General features: G+C 37.4%; 1 protein-coding gene across 3 annotated transcripts in view; it reads right to left on the bottom strand.

The window, feature by feature from the left end:
* MYH10 (myosin heavy chain 10) overlaps positions 1-17,478 on the bottom strand; it is a 187,534-nt gene that overhangs the window by 143,712 nt on the left and 26,344 nt on the right. For all 3 annotated transcript variants that reach the window (XM_072641088.1, XM_072641087.1, XM_072641089.1), the window contains one exon: positions 7,427-7,583. In XM_072641088.1, the coding sequence (XP_072497189.1) occupies positions 7,427-7,583 (157 nt within the window). The remainder of the gene's footprint in view (positions 1-7,426; positions 7,584-17,478) is intronic.

Genomic DNA, 17,478 nt, shown 5'->3' with positions numbered 1-17,478 from the left:
GTGATAACTGCTGGGCTTGGAATTTTTGTTGTGAAAAGTGATGTCGATCTACTGGGTTTTGTTCTCTGTACTGATTTACACAATCATAAATATCCTTAAATCATTTCATTCCCTAAGCCTTATCTTGATTTAAAAAGATTCCCTCCTTTTTAAAATAAAATCAATTATTCATTGAATGCCTACCATGTACCAAGCACATCGGTCTACAAATAAGGTGGAATCCAAGAGAAATATATATTTTTTCCTATTTCACATCCACTTAATATAACTCTATAAACAATAAATTACATTTACAAATACTTACACATAATAGATTAGTTTAGTTAAAATTTTGTAAGCATGACTACAGAAGTATTATCCCAATGTGATAGAATGTATGTTACTGTAAAATCAGTAGCACTAAGATAGATCACACATATGAAGTATAATGGAAAACACACTGGACTGGAAAAGAGTACTGAACCTCTAAGTGCTAGCTTTGCCGTTAACTGTTACTAGATAAGTTTCATTTAATCATCTCTCAGACTTAGTTCCTGTGTTTTTAAAATGAAATGACTGGATGAGACTGTCACTACAGTTCCTTCTAGACCTGAGACTCCACAAACTTCATGCACCCTCCTTGGTATACCAAAAAACACAAGGCCAACTATTTCCTCTTATAAATTATCAAGAAAATATCTTAATCTAAGAAGTTATCACTTCACTGAGGTCAAACATTTACAGAGCTCCTACTGTGTGCAAGACATCATGCCAACCACATATCCTACTCAAAGGATAAGAGGAACACAAAAATCTAGCAACATCCTACTACAAAATATATATCAAAGTCTTTGTGAATAGCCAGCACTTCCAAAAATGCAAATCTGTCTTCAAAAGGACAAAACGCTTGTTACCAGTGAGAATATCCTAAACAACGACATTTTTATATTATTTATATTCTAAACAATGACATAGTTATATCACATGTTTATTATTGCCAAGTGAACGATATAATCGCTCAAAGTACTTAAAAAATGTTCACAAATTATTTTGAGTAGTGCCAATAACCCTTAAGGGAACATATAACTTACAAAATAATAACTCTGAAAGGCACAACACTAAATTAGACCTGCAATTCTGGGGTTAATGTATGAAGGTTTTAAAGTCATCTGACTTAAGGTGGGTGGATTCCGCATGGCAGAATAGCAGGAAGAAGTTTGGCAAGCTTCCCACAAAGTTCCTAAAACACATCTAAAAAATGTACCACACCGAATTCTGGTGAGAAAAATCAAGAAAAAAATCACAGGCAGTCATTTTTCCCATGTCTATAAACACGGTTCAGAGCACACCTCTCACAGCAATGGAACACTGCAGCAACCAGTGACTGGGACAAGACAAAGTACCAGCACCACAATGGGCACTACAATCTTATGCAGGATGCAGGACTGGGTACCCCAGTAAAAGTCAATATCCAGGACAAATTGAGTGATGTTATGGAGTAAGGAACAGTTGCAAGCCTTGGGCTGCGTACCAAGAAGAAAAAGTTTGGAAGCAAGCAATAGTGGTATGGCTTAGACCCCAGGAGCAGAACAGGTCTCAGCTACAACTTCGAGTCAGTTCTGAAGTCTGCAGAGATATGACCTGGGAAGGAATTCCAGGAAGCTTACACTTCTATCACTCAACCATAGGCAGAGATTTGAGGGCTTTAATTTCTCTGCCTTTTAAATGCTCAACTCACATCAAATATTAAGACATACCTAATTAGGAAAGCACAAGAAAAATCACAAGACATGGAACATTCAGTATCTCAGATGTATATTTACATGTTAGTATTAATACACAAATTTTATGTATTCATTGACTGAAGTCAATGGAGAGACATATGGTAAGCTGAAATAGGCTAAGAGCCTATTTCCCAATGATGACTTCTACATAAGAAATGACAGTGGATCTTGTTTTTCTGATTGAACCGGATTTTGTTGATCCATGCAGGGTTTCTTAAACTTTTTCCACTTGTATCCCCTTCAGCTCTTCTTCACTGCTCCATAGTGAATTTCAGGTGAGGAAACACTGTCTACCAATGCACATCTTCAACTGTTCTGCAACTTACCGGATTACTCTGCAAGAGTTCACCTTTGCTACTGTTATACTCTTCTGCACCTCATCAGGCCCCCTAGACTCCCTCCCCTTCCTCTCCGCTTTTCAACTTTTTTACATGTTGTCTCCCCATTAGACCGTGAGGTCCTTGTGAACTGGACCTGTCTTCTGCCTTTCTGTCTATTTTCAGCAGTTTAGGACAGTGCCTGGCCACATTTTAAGTCTTTAATATTTACTGATGGATGAAATCACAAATCCATTTAAGTCTATTTAAATTGTTTTTTAGATGAATAAAGTGGATTAATTTACTTTCTCTAGCATAAAAACAGTGAAACAATCCACTTAACAGAAACACAAAAGAAACAAAAACCCTAAATATGTTGGATACTTAGTGTCTAAATTAACTGATATAAATTCTTTTTCTAACTCAAAGAGTTAACCATCTTCCCTTCTGCTTACAACTTCTAGTTTAATTTGTTTCTAATTGTATTCCAGCTACAACAGATAATTTCAGGGCCCAAAGTAAAACACTTGCTCTTTTGTTGATGTCTGTTAATTTTCAATAAAAATAATTTTAAAATAACTCTCCCAAGGCATCTACACATGCAGCCTCCTGGACCAGACTCCCAGTCTCCCCATTGCTTAATCCTGCTCTAAAATAGCCTTCAAGGAGTCTTATAGGACACAACAGCCACAACCTGAAATGAGGTCCTTCCAGGGATGACCTTGAAGAGTCTTCATCTGCTTTCTTCAAATGACCCCATTTTATCTACCAATCCTCTATATTTAAACTTATTCCCAATGCTAGTATATTCCCATCTCCATTCCTGAACACTGCTAAGAACAAATTCATTTCCCCACACTCAGTTGTCCTCTCCCTTATTCCCATCCACCTCAATCCCACCCCTCCAATGTCCCACTAAAAAACTTTCTGAACCAATGGACTTCCTCTCATTTTCAGACTCCTCTCTGCCTCTTTGCATATTTTGTCACTAAATGAGACCTGACTTGGCCACCCTTTCAAGAACTTTTGGTCTTAAGGCCACATGTGGCCTTCGAGGTTCTTGGGTTCAGACTCAGTTCAAGTTTTACAGAACAAATCCTTTTATTAAGGGGATTTCTTCTGTAAAGTTTGGATTCAGTCAAAGGGCTGGCAGCAACTGAGGACCCAGAGTGCCCTATGTGGCCCTGAGGCCAAGGGTTCCCCACCCTGGGCTCCAGTTTTTATCATCATCCCCAATTTACCAGTCATGATGAGGCAACTAACTGTAATGCTTCATCACCTCTCTCAGACTCTCTATCACAATCACTAAGCATTCTAATGCACTAATGGCATTCTAGTCATTATTTATTCATCTAATATTCCAATTTATTCAACCAACTCAAAAACTGATGGCCAATATCTACCTTTGGACATTCTTAGTAAGCTGACTACATGGATCACAGTCTCCCTCTCTCTACCCCAACTAATTATACTAAGGAATCTCGTTTCTCAGTTTGTTCTACTTCCATGATCTATCTATTCTTCTACTCCAGTCACACCCATAATCTGGCCATCACCCACAGATGTTCCACTTTCATGCTTATGAACACAACCTTTTATATTAATACTGTTTCTTATGCCTTCGGACCCTTAACCATGTTCTTCCATGTAACCATGGAGTACCATGCCCTCAAATCCCACCAACCACCAGCACTAATCCATGTGCCCTGGCAATATTCTCCTCTCTTCTCAGTCCTGATCCCCTTCACTAACCAGTGCAGCATGACGCTATCCACTCTTCTCAAATCCCTTTCCCTCTTTGCCATGAGGCTAATGATGTCTTCACAAACTCAAACCTAGATTACTCCTGTCATCCACCTCTCTTGATCACATTCTCCTATTCAATCAATCCCGGTATAAATCCAACCTAGTAAGAGTGTGTAATCTTTTAAATATAATGCTATATAGAAGCCTTTCTGCTAATACTGTATTCAATGTGAGTCAATATTCATTCTATAGTTTTCTTCCTCTAAATTATTATTCCCTCATTTGAGTATCAGGATTTTTGGGGGGCATCCTATAAGTCTATTAGCATTCCTTTTTTCCTGATTTTTGAAAAAAAATTTTAAATAATGAAATTAGTTATTCTTTGAATGTTTGATACAATTTTAACTGAAATGTAGCATGGGCAAAGGCTATATTTAACATGTCTACTTCTCTACATTTATTAAGGAGGTTTTGATAACATATGGCAAATTTCTGTTACAGTGTCAAGCACTGCTGGGAAATATGTACATTGCTTTTTATTCCCACAGTCAGTTAATTTGGAAAGATCTATTACATATAGTGTTTCAAAAATTCTATTTTGGAAATTCCTGACCAAAATGTCTGCCTGAACAGAAGAAACCACTCTATTTCCACATAGGTGCTCAAGCAAAAACATGATTGAATTATGGTATAGAAATTCAATGAGAAATAAGGATAAGACACTACCCTAGAAATCCATCAAAAGTCAGTCAAAAGCCTAAGAAAAGAGTGTGAGAAGCAAAGAAAAGCAAAGGTAAAAGATGAAGCAAAAATTCAATAAAACTAAAGAAAAACACCAGTAAGCTCCTTTGTCTAGTCTAGGGCTTCATACAGGAGCTCTGATCAGGGATACACCAAGGAAGGTCTGAAACCATGTGATCTCCAGGAAACTGAACCTTGAAGCCAACATGATTTGAGTCTTGACCAGTGAGAGCTAGAGCAGAAAGTAAAACCAACTCCCAGGAGGTAGCTGCACAAGGAAATGGAGTCAGAACAGAAATACTCCAGCGAGACAAAGCCTCACAGCCTTCTAGAAGCTTCTAGAACATTGCTACACAAGAAAAATGAGACTAGTCGAAAAGTTCACAGGAGAGGTACCACAAGGACCTCCTGCAGAGCCAAAATATGGTACACTCTTCAATAATTTATGCTCACAGCAAAAGACAAAGGAGATGGAGATGAGTAAAAAAGACACTTAAGAAGTCCCTTCTTTCAGGACTTTAAAACTAGGCCCCAAGTTAGTCCAATACCCTATATCTAGTGGGGCTTCTAAGGGTTACATGAGGAAACAAAATCACCTTCCAGTAGGTGACTGTACAAAGAAAAAATTGGGGCTGAGGCCAGTGCTCATGTTTAACACCAGGAGACAGAAGCAGATGTCAGAAACTGATGCATGGGGCAGGGCCTAGTCCCACCTCCTTGGCTCAAAGCCAAACTAAAGAAGCAGGCAAAAAGGAAGAACCAAACCTAGATACCTCATCCAGGACTTGGACAGAACAGTGGCATTCAAACAGCAGCAAGAACCACACTAGGTACTAGCTGCTTTATCCAAGAGCGTAGGAGGGAGCAGAATCTGACAGTGGCACCAAGTCTGAAGGCTAAGGACACCAATAAACAGAAGAAAACAATTATCTTAGAGTAAGCTAATAGGAAGGGTTTCAGTTATTCACAGAACCTTAGGGAAAAGATAATCATAGGCAACCAGGCTTTCTCTGACCTTTAATGGGAGCTTCAAGAGTACTACCTCTTATATGTATCAATTTGTATTTAAAAACAGCATGTATTTACAAATAAAAAAGAAATTAAAGAAAACAACAAATATAATGACCCACAATTTACAATTCCTTTAAGTATTCATTAGGGAAACCACAGGAATCCCTACTTAAATTCAAACAGTGCTCTTTTCCCAGTTTAGTCAATCAAGTCACTTAATCTCTCTCCTTTAGGTTCCTCAACTATAAAATGGAGGTAATAATTATGCCTACCTCCCAAAGTCGGTATGAGGATCAAATGAGACAGTACAGGGTGTGTAGTTGTTACTGTTTTCCAGTCCTTTTTCATTTGTGATCCAGTCTTCATGACCCCATTTGTGGGGTTTTTTGGGCAAAGATACTACAGTGTTTTTTGTTTTTTTTTTTTTTACAGATAAGCAACTGAGGCAGAGTTAAATGACTTGCCCAGGGTCACAGATCGCACAGTTAGTAGTCTCAGTAGGCCATATTTGAACTCAAGTCTTCCTGACTCCAGGTCAGGCACTCTAGCCACTGCAACCCCTAGGCACATAGCAGGGACTATCAACAACTGATTTTACTAAATATGAATTAAAGTAAGTGCTACAAAGGTGGAAAATCAAAAAATTATATGAGGTTCACATAACTTACTGGTTCTAGCCCCTAAAAGCATGAAAGAAGATTACAGCCCTACTATGGTCAGGCTATAGTCCAGAAGAAGACTACATCACCATGAATTAAAACAAGGCAAACTGTGTTTTTATAAGGAAGTCTTTTATTTTGAAGTGGAAGGAGAATGAAAGGTAATGGTACTAAAAAAGGAAAAGAAAATCAATCAACCATTTTAAAAAAGAAACAAAAGTGAGGAAGAGATTCAAAAGGGGACATGGAAAGCAGGGAAGCACTCAAACTACCATGTTCATTTTAAACAGACCAAAAAGGAAAAAAAAAGACCAAGCTATTATGTAGAGAAGATTCAGTTTCATATGCAGTTTTCTTTTTTTTATAGGAAAAGTTCATGTTTTTTGATATCAATCAAGCTCATAAGAAAGGGGAAATTTAAATTAAAAAATTATCTCCTATTTTTTAATTCTGCTTTCTTAAATAAAGGAAAATAAATTAACATTTTATAAATGCAAAGAGAATATGACATGGTGTTTGAAGAACTGATCTTGAAAGTCAGTAAGACCTAAATTCAAGTCCTACCTCTGACATATACTGGCTCTGGGATCCCAGGGGCAAGTCAGTTAACCTCATTGTCCCCAGACACTAAAACTAAGGAGTAGAACAGTCACTGAACTGCACTAGCAGAGGGAATTTCCTCAGTGATTGAAATCATAAGTCTGAAAAAGGCACACAAATCACCACTGCATTCTGATCTGCAATATTTTTTGCCTTAGTCATTAGTTATCAAATCTACATTAACCTTTCCCAAGCAGTCCAACTGAGAAAAGATATTGATTATTGTCGCTCCTTTCTGCCACAGGGGCTCAAAATCATGAGGCTTTTCCTGCCCCATGAGATGGCATCTATACTTTCCTGGCAAACTCTTAATCTTAATATAATTCAACTTGGTCAGTAACAGCTATCCCATGAATCAAATAAGATTATAAACATGAAAACACTGTAAAAAGTTCACATGCTACACAAATAAGAGAATTAAAAATGGATTAAAATGAAAAACATGTATTTCACAAAATAAAGCAACAAAGGAGCATTTACTTATATGCTACTTATACACAAAGGTCAATGTTTCTACTCCTTATCTGGGCACAAATTAATTGCTACTTCAGGTGTGAATAACAAAGTTAGTACTTTAATACCCACTTACCTTGAAGCATGCATCTATAAGCAGATTCAGATATAGCATAGATGTGGGGGGGCATCTCATGACGTTTCTTCCCTCTGTACATTTCAATAATATTTTCAGAGTAAATTGGAAGATTCTTGTAAGGATTTATCACTACACAGAATAGTCCAGAGTAGGTCTAGGTCAAAAAACAAAAATAAAGATTTAATAGATGGAAAAAATACCCTTGAACAAAACACTTTACTTCTTATAGTCAAACATAGTTTAATATTATACTCAGCATAATTGAACAAGTATACACTTCCAAATACTCAAACAAGAAAAAAATGGGAATGTGACTAGAAAAGAAACCATAAACTTCCATTTTAATTATTTTTACAATGACTATATATAAATTTTATCAACACAGATAACAAAAGAATACTGTTGCTTCCATTGCCACTTCAGAACTTTTCTATGTGTTTTTATCTAAGTTTTGTTGCTTTAATTGGTCTTATTATTTGCACAGCAGTAGTGAAAAGTATATAGTGTTGTTTGGATTCTACTATATTTACTCTGCATAATCATTTATGCAAATATCTTCATATGTCATAAGTAGATGATTTTTGTGGTGAGTATATGACAGATAAATTCAGAGGGGGAGACAGATATGGATCAGACTGTAGAAGACTTTGAAAGGCAGTCTGAGGAATTAATACTTTATCCTAGGGGCAAAAGAGACCTGCAGTAGTATTTTTAAAAGATTAGTGTCAGTGTTCTTTTTCCATTATATTAGAAAGTCAACAAAAGAATAGTTAGAAAATTGCTACACTGAAATGTGATATAATAAGAGTAGTACAAAGGGAAGAAAGCAGAAGAGATGTTCTGAAGAATACAAGAGGACTCAATAACACGTTACTGGGAGATAATAGAGATGGTGGAGGATCAGATGGCCATTGACATTCCTTTAAACTCAAGCTTTAAGACTCAGAGAAAGAGCATTCCACAGTCTTGAACCAGTGACCAGAGACAATGATGCTGAAGAGAAAACTGATTTGGAAGGAGAAAGATAGGTTCAGTTTGAAGTTGTGTTTTTCATAGGATAGCAAATAAAAATATCTAGCAAGCAATTGGAAAAAAAATGCAAAACTAATTCTGAGATGAAAAGACTATAGGAAGTAAGAAATAAAGTCACAAGAATAGATCAAGTCAAGCGGGGTAAGGAGGAAGAACAGGGGGCAAATCAACACTTAAAGGACAAAGGTCACAGTCCAAGGGCCAAGAGGAACACTAGCACACCTGAGGGCGACAAAAGAAAAATTCCGAGGCATAGTTTCTGAGTAATGAAAAATCAATTTATTAATAGGAGTGGCCAGTAATCAATAAATTGATAGTCATGATTTTTCTCAGTAACCAAAGACCCCCAGTGGAGACCCTCAGATTCTTAAATATTTTTCTAAATGGGAATACTCCTGACAAGTGAGAATCAGTCCTGATTAGCAGACATTTAATGAAGAAATGGGTTAGAAGTCTTCAGCATCTCCTCTTGAGATGTAGCTTGATCACAGGACTCAGCTGCCTCCAAGCAATCTGGACAGGGGAATCTATCTCCATCCAGTCCTTTCTTGAGGATTTTTCTCCTTTATGAACTGGGTCATTCTCAACTCTAATGAAAGGGTACAACGACAAGGGCATCTTTCCTCAGGGAAAGGTCTCATCCAGACTGGATTCTGTATATGTTCACACGTGTGTGTTTGTCCTTCATTGCCAGAGAAGACCATGCCATCAGAGAAATGATGACATGACTTGCACTTGACTTTGTTTTGAGTGAAGGAGGGCTGTGCAAGTCACCAACCTCACTTCTCCTCCAGAGCCATCTGAATCCAGTAACCAGATATTCATCAGGATGACTGGAGATGACCCAGGATGAGGCAATTGGGGTTAAGTGACTTGCCCAAGGTCATATAGCTAGTGAGTGTCAAGTGTCTGGGGGGAGATTTGAACTCAGGTCCTCCTGACTCCTGACTGGTGCTCTATCCATTGCACCACCTAGCTGCCCCAATAAGGATTTTCTATAAGCAAAATAGAAGTTAGTTCTCTTAATTGGGTGGGGTTCAGTCCAAGATTGAAGAGCACTTTCCTTGAGAGCTAGGAGTAACCTCATTAATCAGTCTTAGTCCTTCAGAGACTAACTTTAACAAAAGCTGGGTGCTAATGAGGAAATAGAAAAGAGAAAAGCCTGGATCCCAACTTAGTAATTAGTTATTGATATAACAGGATGATAATGATAATTTCTATCAAGAGCTTATGACTCCAGGAAAGCAAGGACACTGGTTATAGGCCAAGTGTGCCAGTGGTCACTCAGAGACCAGAGCATAGGACAGGAAGAGTAGTAAACACACCTCTCCTTAGATCATACTACCTTGTAAGAAGTGAAAATTCACAGATTCACAAAACTAATTCTGAAGACAGATGCCAAAAAAAATCCTGAAGCCTGGGACAATGCCCCTCCCATATCAGGAGTAAATCCCAATTTTAACATAAAGTTAAAAGTCAAGAGAAAGAGGTTGGAAAAATGAGTAAACAATAAAAAAAGAACCTACTATAAAAAAGTAACTATCATGACAGGAAAGATTAAAACAACGAAGTCAAAACTGCTACACCCAAAGCCTCAAAGAAAAATGTGAATTGGTCTTAGGCCCAAAAAGAATTTGTACAAGAGCTCAAAAAGGATTTTACAAATCAAATGAGAGTGGTAAACAAAAAAACTGGGAAAAAGAAACGTGAGTAATGCAAGAAAATCATGAAAAAAGAGTAAACAGCTTGTTAAGGAAGGCATAAAAAATGCTAAAGAAGATAACATCTTAAAAACTTCTGCTGTCAGGCCAAATGGCAAATGAGGTACCAAAAAAAAAATTCACTGAAGAGAACTCCTTAAAAAGTAGATTTAGCCAAATGGAAAATGGGGTACAAAAGTTCACTGAAGAAAATAATTCCTTAAAAATTAGAATTGGACAAATGTAACCGAATGACATCACAAGACATCACAAAACAAAACAAAATTAAAAGAAGAAAATGTGAAATATCTCACTGGACAACTGACCTAGAATATAGATCAAGGACAAATTAAGTCAGAAAATTGCCTGAGCTCTCCCCAGTTTTCCTTGGTAACATGGTTAAATCAAATCTCCAAATGGATTCTGTAGCAAAAGAACCTACAAAAAGATGGAGTGAAACAATTTTCTACCTTAAGTTAACTTAGAAGGATGTCAGGAAAGGTCTATCTCCCTTGGGTAAAGAGGGAGCATAGCCCAAAGCAGATGGTGTCCAGGCAAGCCAGTGGGAGATTCTAAGCTGCAGCACAAATCAGCAACAGAGGTCCTCTTTTCCTGTCTCGGCAGGTCAATGGCACAGCAGGCTAGATGCGACGCCTGCAGACCCAACACAGAAGGCAGGTTGCCAGGCCTGGAAACTAGGCACCAAGAGGAGCAACTAGGCCAGGCCCTCAGTGAAGCTAGCAAGCTGCTAGCACCTGAAGCCCCAATACACAAAACCAGTGACCAGGTCCCTGGCCCCCAGCACAAGAACCCTGGGACAGTGCCCCCTGTGCCCCAGGAAGAGGCCTCAACTTTAAAAACCACAAAATACGCAAAAATATTAGCAATACACACACACACAAAAAGCCCTTGACAACATCAAATTACTATGGTGACAGCGAAGATCAAAAACACAAACTCAGAAGAGGACACTATAGGCAACATACCTTCATCTGAACCTCAAGGGGAAATGAATATGAATTGGTCTCAAGCTCCAAAAGCCTTCTTGGAAGAGCCCAAAAAGGATTTTAAAAGTCAAATAAGAGAAGTAGAAGAAAAATGGGAAAAAAAAAAATTAGAGGTCTGCAAGAATAGGTCAATAGCTTGAAGAAGGAAGAACAAAAGTTGACTGAAGAAAACAATTGCTTAAAAAATACAACCGGCCAAATGGAGAAAAGGGACAAAAGCTAACTGAAGAAAATAATTCCTTAAAAATTGGAGTCAGGCAAGTAGAAGCTAATAATTCTATAAGACATCAAGAATCAGTCAAACAAAACCAAGAGAATGAAAAAATAGAAGAAAATGTAAAAAAAAAAAACACCTCACTGAAGAAAAACCTAACCTGAAATTTAGATTCAGAAGAAATAATTTAAGAATTATTGGACTACCTAAAAACAATGATAAAAAAAAAGAAACTGGACAATATCTTTCAAGAAATTATAAAGGAAAACTGCCCCCATATCCTAGAACCAGAGGGGAAAGTAGTCACTGAAAGAATCTACTGATCACTTCCTAAAAGAGATCCCAAAATGAAAACTCCCAGGATTATTGTAGCCAAATTATAGAATTATCAGGTCAAGGAGAAAATAATGCAAGCAGCAAGAAAGAAATAATTTAAGTATCATGGAGTCACAGTAAGGATTATGCAGGATTTAGCAGCTTCTACATTAAAGGATCAAAAGACTTGGAACATGATATTCCAGAAGGCAAAGGAGCATGGATTACAACCAAGAATCAATTGCCCAGCAACAATGACCATAATCTTTTAGGGGAAAAGATGGACATTCAGTGAAATAGGAGACTCTCAATTATCCCTGATGAAAAGACCAGGGCTGAACAGATAATTCAATCGTCAAATAGAAAAATCAAGAGAAGCATAAAAAGATAAACAGGAAAAGGCAAAAAAGTTATTCAATAAGGTTACACTGTTTACATTCCTACAAGGAAAGAAGATATTTTTAAATCTTGAGAACTGTGTCTTTATTAGGGCAGTTAAAAGAGGTGTACATAGGCAGAGGGTATGGGTATAAAGTGACTCTGATATGATAATATTAAAAACAAAGGAGTCAAAAAGATTCTACTGGGAGAAAAGGAGAGTGGTAGGCAGAGTGTGTAAATTACAACACATAAAGAGGCATAAAAGACCTATTACAGTAGAAGAAAGAAGGGAAGGGTTGAACACTGTCTGAACTTTACTCTCACCAGATTTGGTTCAAAGAGGGAATAGAGACATTTGGTTGGGTATAGAAATCTATCTTACCCTCCACGGAAGTAAGAGGAGAAAAGGGAAAGAAAAGGGAGAGTGCAGATGGATAGAAGGGATGGCAGAAGCAGTAGGGGAAAGGGAAAAAGAAAAAGGGAAGGGAGCTGATAGCAAGTAAGGATGGAAAGGGTGAAAGGACAGAGAAAAGTATAAATAGGAGGAAAATAGGATGGAGATAAAGACACCATTAGTAATCATAACTATGTATGTGAATGGGACGAACTCTTCCATAAAATGGAAAAGGATGCAGAGTGGATTAAAAACCATATTCTTACAAAATGCTGTTTACAAGAAATACATGTGAAGCAGAGAGATGCATACAGAGTAAAGGTAAAAGGCTAGAGCAAAATATATTATGGTTTAGCTGAAGTAAAAAAAAGAAAGAGGTAGCAATCCTGATCTCAGACAAAGCAAAAAACAAAAATAAATCTTGTTAAACATATATGGAAGGAAACTACATCTTCCTAAAAGGTAATGTTGACAATGAAGTAATATCAATACTGAACATATTCACTAAAAGTATAGCATTCAGATTCTAAGTGAGTTACATGAAGAAAGTGAGGGACCTCGGCCTCCTCTTCTCGGAACTAGATAAATTTAATCATAAAATAAACAAGAAAGGAGGAGTTGAATAGAATTTCAGAAAAGTTAGATGTGACAGACCTCTGGAGAAAATTGAACAAGGATAGAAAGGAATATACCTTTTTCTCAATGATACATGGCACCTACACAGAAAATGACTGTGTATTACGGCATAAAAACCTCAAAATATAAGGAATATACCTTTTTCTTCATGGTACGTGGTGCCTACACAGAAAGTGACTGTGTATTAGGGCATAAAAACCTCATAATCAAATACAGAGAAGCAGAAAATATTAAATGCATCCTTTTCAGATCACGATATAATAAAAGTTACACGTAATATAGGGTCATGGAAAGAAAGACCAATAATTAAGTGGAAGCTAAATAATCCAATCCTAAAGAATGAGTGCATCAAACAACAACTCCTGGAAACAATCGCTAATTTCATCAAAGAGAAGGACAATAATGACACAACATATCAAAACTTACGGGATGTAGCCAAAACAGTTCTTAGGTGAAATTTTATATCTCTAAATGATTACATGAATAAAACGGAAGAAGAGGAGATCAACGAATTAGAAAGCTAAAAAAGGGACAAATTTAAAATCCTCAATTAAATGAAAAATTAGAAATTCTCAAAATCAAAGGATTAATAAAACTGAAATTAGGAAAAGTATTGAAATAAATAAAACTAAGAGCTGGTTTTATTTAAAAACAATAAAACAGATAAATTTTTAGTTAATTTGATTAAAAAAAGAAAAAGGGGGGTGGAGCAAAGACGGCAGAGGTAAAAGCAGGGACTCAATAGAGCTCTCCCCCCAAACCCCTCCAAATACCTGTAAAAATGACTCTAAACAAAGTCTAGAGCTGCAGGATCCACAAAATGATAGAGTGAAACAAATCTCCAGCCCCACACAGGATGGAAGGTCTACAAGAAGCATCTATTGTATCAGGTGGGAGGAAAGTACAGTTTGGCATGGGCTGCAGCAGCACAGACAGGGTCAGAGCAGGCCTCAGGTGATGCAACCACTCCAGCTGTGTCAGTTTCCAGATTTCTCAAACCACTAAGGCCAAAGACAAACAGTCAAAGGTCAGTGGGAAAACTCTATGGGACTTGGTCTGGCTGGGGTCTGGCCCCAATCCAGGGGGAAAGAAGAAGGGGATCCAGGTGCCGGTGGTGGTGGTGGTGGTGGTAGCAGCTATGGGGCTGGAGGGAGCAGCTGCTTCCAGAGCCCAGGGCCCATAGATGGTGGGGGATCGAGGGGCTGATACAAAATCCATGGAGCCTTGGACAATACATGCATTCCCACCCCCACCTGCATTGTAAACAGAGTTGTCGACCTTGACAAAGAGTTAGAAAGTCAAGTATTTGGCAGGGATTATGAGCAAACAAGCGTCAAAAATCAGACTATAGAGTCTTACTGTGGTGACAGAGAAGATCAAAACATACAACCAGAAGAAAACAAAGTCAAAAGATCTCACATCAAAAGCCTCCAAGAAAACCATGAACTGGTCACAAGCCATGGAAAAGCTCAAAAAGCATTTTGAAAATTAAATAAGAGAAATGGAGGAAAAACCGGAAAGAGAAATGAAAGTGATGCAAGAAAATCGTGGAAAAAAGGCAACAGTTTGCTAAAGGAGACCCAAAAAAATATTAAAGAAAATAATACTTTAAAAAATAGAATTAAATCAAATGGCAAGAGGTCCAAAACGCTAACAAGAAGAATGCCTTAAGAAGCAGGATTGGCCAAATGGAAAAGGAAGTCCAAACGCTTACTGAAGAAAATAATTCCGTCAAAAATTAGAATGGAACAAATAGAAACTAGTGACTTTACGAGAAATCAAGAAATTATAAAACAGAACCAAAAGAATGAAAATAGAAAATGTGAAATATCTCAGTGGAAAAACCACTGACCTGGAAAACAGACCCAGGAGAAAGAATTTAAAAATTACTGGATTACCTGAAAGCCATGATCAAAAAAAGAGCCTAGACATCATCTTTCAAGAAATTATCAAGGAAAACTGCCCTGATATTCTAGAACCAGAAGGGCAAAGAGAAACCCACCAATCACCTCTTGAAAGATATTCCAAAAAGGAAAACTCCCAGGAATATTGTAACCAAGTTCCAGAGTTCCCAGGTCAGGGAGAAAATACTTCAAGCAGCCAGAAAAAACAATTTGAGTATCGTGGATATACAATCAGGATAACACAAGATCTAGCAGCTTCTACATTAAGGAAGTGAATGGCTTGGAATATACTCTGGAGGTCAAAGGAGCTAGGATTAAAACCAAGAATCACCTACCCAGCAAAGCTGAGCATAATTCTTCAGGGGAAAACAATGGAATTTCAATAAAACAGAGGACTTTTAAGCATTCTCAATGAAAAGACCATAGCTGAACAGAAAATCTGACTTTCAGATACAAGAATCAAGGGAAGCATGAAAAAGTAAACAGGAAAGAGAAATCATAAGGGACTTATTAAAATTGAAATGTTTACATTCCTATATGGAAGGATGATATTTGTAACTCATAAAGTAGTTGAAAGAGATAGATAGATAGATAGATAGATAGATAGATAGATAGATAGATAGATAGATAGACAGACAGACAGACAGACAGACAGAAAGACAGATAGATATAGATAGGTAGATACATAGAGGGCACAGGGTGAGTTGAATGTAAAAAGATGAAATCTAAAAAAATTAAAGGATAAGAGAGGAATGTATTGGGAGAAGGAGAAAGGGAAAGATAGAATAGGGTAAATTATCTCACATATAAGAAGGCAAGAAAAAGGTTTCAGAGTAGAGGAAAAGATGGGAGAGGAGAAAGGAAATAAGTGAACCTTACTCTCATCAGATTTGGCTTAAGGAGGGAATAACATACACAATCAATTATGCATCTTACCCTACAGGAAAGAAAAGAGGAAGGGGATAAGAGGGAGGGGATTACAGAAGGGAGGGCGTATTGGGGAAGGCAGTAGTCAGAAACAAACACTTTTGAAAAGAGACAGGGTCAAAGTTGAAAATAGAAATAAGTGGGGGGGGAGGGATAGGATGGAAGGAAATATGGTTAATCTTTCACAACATGACTGTTAAGGAAGTGTTTCGCATAACTACACATGTGTAACCTATATTGAATTGCTTGCCTTCTCAATGAGGGTGAGTAGGGAGGGAAGAGATTTGAACTCAAAGTTTTAAAAACAAATGTTAAAAATTGTTTTCAGAACAAACCCCATGCAACCAAGAGGAGGGAAGCAGAAAACTGCAAAAGAATTTTTGCAAGTAGTGTCTGTGATAAAGACCTCATTTCTAAAATATATAGAGAACTGAGTCAAATGTACAAGAATACAACTCATTTCCCAACTGATAAATGATCCAAGAGTATGAACAGAGAATTTTCAGAGGAAGAAATTAAAGCTCTCTATAACCATATGAAAAAATGCTCTATATCACTATTGATTAGAGAGATGTAAATCAAAACAACTCTAAGGTACAACATCACATCTATCAGATTGGCTAACATGACAGAACAGGAAGATGATAAATGTTGGAGAAGATGTGGAAGAGTTGGAACACTAATTCATTGTTGGTGGAGCTGTGAGCTGATCCAACCATTCTGGAGAGCAATTTGGAACTATGCCCAAAGGGCTACAAAAATCTGCATACCCTTTGACCCAGCAATATCACTTCTGGAACTCTATCTCAAAGAGATCATAGAAATGGGAAAGGGTCCCACATGTACAAAAATATTTGCACCACTTGTCTTTGTGGTGGCCAAAAACTGGAAATCAAGGGCATGCTCATCAATTGGGGAATGGTTGAACAAGTTGTGGTATATGAATGTAATGGAATACTATTGTGCTATAAGAAATGATGAACAGGAACACTTCAGAGAAGACTGGAAAGACTTATATGAACCCATGCTGAATGAAAGGAGAAGAACCAGGAGAACTCTGTACACAGCAACAACCACAGTGTATGAGGAATTCTTCTGGTAGACTTAGTACTTCATTGAAATGCATGGAATTAAAAAATTTCCCATGGACTCCTGAGGCAAAATGCCTTCCACATCCAGAGAAATAACTATGGAATTGGATCACAGACAGAAACAGACCATTTTCTTTTGTATTATGTTTTGTTTTGTTTTATGGTTTCTCCCATTCATTTTAATTCTTCTATGCAACATGCATTTAATAGGAATGTATGTGTAGAACCTATATTAAGATTGTACATTCTCTCAGGGAGAGAGTGGGGAGGGAAGGGGGAATGAAGGGGAGGGACTGGAAAAAAGATATACGGAAGTGACTATCGAACATTGAAAACAAATAAAATAATTCAATTAAAAAATTGTTTTCACATGCAACTGGGAAATAAGATACATAGGCAACAGGGTATAGAAATTTATATTGCCTTTCAAGAAAGTAAGGGGGAAAAT

This window comes from Notamacropus eugenii, chromosome 2, assembly GCF_028372415.1.
Source record: "Notamacropus eugenii isolate mMacEug1 chromosome 2, mMacEug1.pri_v2, whole genome shotgun sequence".
NCBI classification, from domain to species: domain Eukaryota; kingdom Metazoa; phylum Chordata; class Mammalia; order Diprotodontia; family Macropodidae; genus Notamacropus; species Notamacropus eugenii.
This window is presented reverse-complemented; position numbering and strand designations above follow the sequence as displayed.